General features: G+C 48.0%; 1 protein-coding gene across 1 annotated transcript; it reads right to left on the reverse strand.

The window, feature by feature from the left end:
- Positions 1-390: 390 nt before the first annotated feature.
- Positions 391-2,360, reverse strand: CANTADRAFT_24879 (FAD-binding oxidoreductase). The gene has a single exon (XM_020207250.1). The coding sequence runs from the start codon at positions 2,340-2,342 to the stop codon at positions 561-563; it is 1,782 nt and encodes a 593-aa protein (XP_020067436.1). The 5' UTR covers positions 2,343-2,360; the 3' UTR covers positions 391-560.

The raw sequence follows: 2,360 nt of genomic DNA on the forward strand, positions 1-2,360 counted from the left end.
TTTACCATTGGACCAGCTTGAATCTAGTTGCAAAAGAATAGCCAGAATCACTATATTATCACGTGACATTGTTTCGCAGCCAAACAGATGGTGGTACTTGTCTTGGGTAAAACGAGATATACGTAGCCTGAAGCGTTTGACTTACCCCATACAATCTTTCTGGTATGAAGATTGCTCACAATTGACTTCGGAAAAATAAAAGTAATTTATCGTAAACTAATTCAGATGTGACAATGCTCCTGATTAACAAACCTATGAATCTATTAGCTTTAGGGATGCTTTAAATTTTAAAATCAGTCTAAATTGAAAAAAAAACATACTTATAAATGCTGAAAGTAGTTTTCACTATTTGCGGATCTAAATGTCACACCTCAGATTCATTTACATTTCTAGGAGGTACTCCAAGACAAAAATATCATAGATCATAAGAAAACAATGTTGATACAAGTTATAATGTTAGAAATATCCATCAGCCAGTATGTAGTCTCTATCCATCTATGTACTGCTCAGGCCGCACGTTTTTTCTCGAGGCTTCAAGGAGACATTGAATGGCTGATTGCCTACTCGTGGCAGCATCCAGCCTCCTTCACCAAGCCATGGTCCAACAACCGGTCAAGATCGTCATTGGGATCTATTTTAATGATTTTATCAGGATTCAAAATCCTTCTGGGATCCAACAGCAACTTGATATGTCTCATCAAGTCCACACTAGTAGTGCCTAACTCCTTCACAAGATACTTCCGCTTGCCCACACCAACTCCGTGCTCTCCAGTACAAGTACCTCCGTGGCCAATAGCTCGTTCGACCATTCTGTCGACTATTTCTTGGGTCTTGCGGTAGTCGGGAGTATTGTACAAAATCAAAAAGTGACAGTTACCATCTCCAATATGCCCCATTACAGCAAATTTCTTGAAGTATCCGGAGTTGTTGAGATCATCGTTTGTCTCGGAGATTACCTGGGACAACTTCGAGATGGGTACGGCTATATCCGTGGTCCAAAGCTGGACGTCGTCCTTATCAGGCAAAATCTTGGCTCCAAACTGAATGGTGGACCAGAGCCCATTTCTCCTGGCCTGCCACAAGACGGCATTCTCCGACTCGTCAGTCGACTGCTCGTACTTGATGAGGTTATTTTTCTCAGCTATCTTCTGAATCACAGCTGTCTGGTCCTCAATAACTTTCTGGTTGGCGCCCCCGATCTTGAAGAACAAGGTAGGGTTTTCGAGGAACTGCTTGGCGCCGTCGGTTTGCGCCTCGTTGACAAACGACATCATGGTGGAGTCCAAGATCTCTATAGCATTGGGCTGGAGTCCGCTCCGAGAAAGGATCTCCTGGGCTGCAGACGTGGCGTCCTTAATAGTGGGGAATGACGCAATGCTGACCAACTCTTTCACTGGTCTAACGTGTAGTTTGACGGTGATTTCAGTGATTACTCCGAGCGTTCCCTCGGAGCCAATGAATAGACGAGTGAGATCATAGCCTGCGCTGGATTTGCGTGGACGTTGCTTGGTCTTGAGAACCGTTCCGTCCGCCAATACCACCGTCAAATTGACCACGTTCTCCTTCATGGTGCCGTACTTGTAGGCATTAGTCCCACTGGCAGAAGTAGCCACCATTCCGGCGATTGTAGCTCCCATACCCGGATCGGGACCAAACATGAGGTGCTTGGACTTGTCGCTGCTAAGCAAGTGCTCGTCAAGGTCCTGCCAGCCGACCCCTGCCTGGACAACCGCATCCAAGTCGTCTTCATGAACTGCGAGTACCTGGTCCATATGGCCAAAGTTGAGCGAAATACTGTAGGGGCCTCGTGTGTGCATCATCTGGCCCTCCAATGACGTCAACCCCGAGGTGGCAACCACTGGGACTCTGTACTCATGGGCAATTTTCAATACTTGCGATACCTGGTCGGTATTCTCGGGATAGATCACGGTATGGGGCTTCTGATCGGGTTTGGGCGGGTGGTGGGTCGAGAAGAAGGTATCAGCATGGGAACTGATCACGTCGGCGTCCAGACTAGTGTTTTGGGCGCCCACAACTCGCTTGATCTTGTCAAGGGCAGTGTTGAACTCGTCCTCGTTAGCGTAGCGAGGGGTGTCAAGGGTGTCCAACGGACTTGTGGATCTGTCAATGACAGCTGGGGCTTCGGCCACAGCCGCTTTTTCACCGCCAAAGAAGGTGTACAAGCCGCCGATTGCCAAACCTGTTGCAAAGGCTCCAACTACTCGTCCGTAACCGGAGGATTTGGGGGGCAAAGCCAGGCTGGCAAAACGACGTCTGGCCAGGAGTGTAGTGCGACGGCACGTAGCTATACTGTAGTTCCAATTGGCACGACGGAGCATCATTGGTGGTTCATGGTGAAG

The sequence above is a fragment of the Suhomyces tanzawaensis genome (genome assembly GCF_001661415.1).
Source record: "Suhomyces tanzawaensis NRRL Y-17324 unplaced genomic scaffold CANTAscaffold_1, whole genome shotgun sequence".
NCBI lineage: Eukaryota > Fungi > Ascomycota > Pichiomycetes > Serinales > Debaryomycetaceae > Suhomyces > Suhomyces tanzawaensis.

Coding starts and splice junctions, on each gene's coding strand:
- CANTADRAFT_24879 (XM_020207250.1), bottom strand. CDS start 2,342: ATGATGCTCCGTCGTGCCAATTGGAACTACAGTATAGCTACGTGCCGT.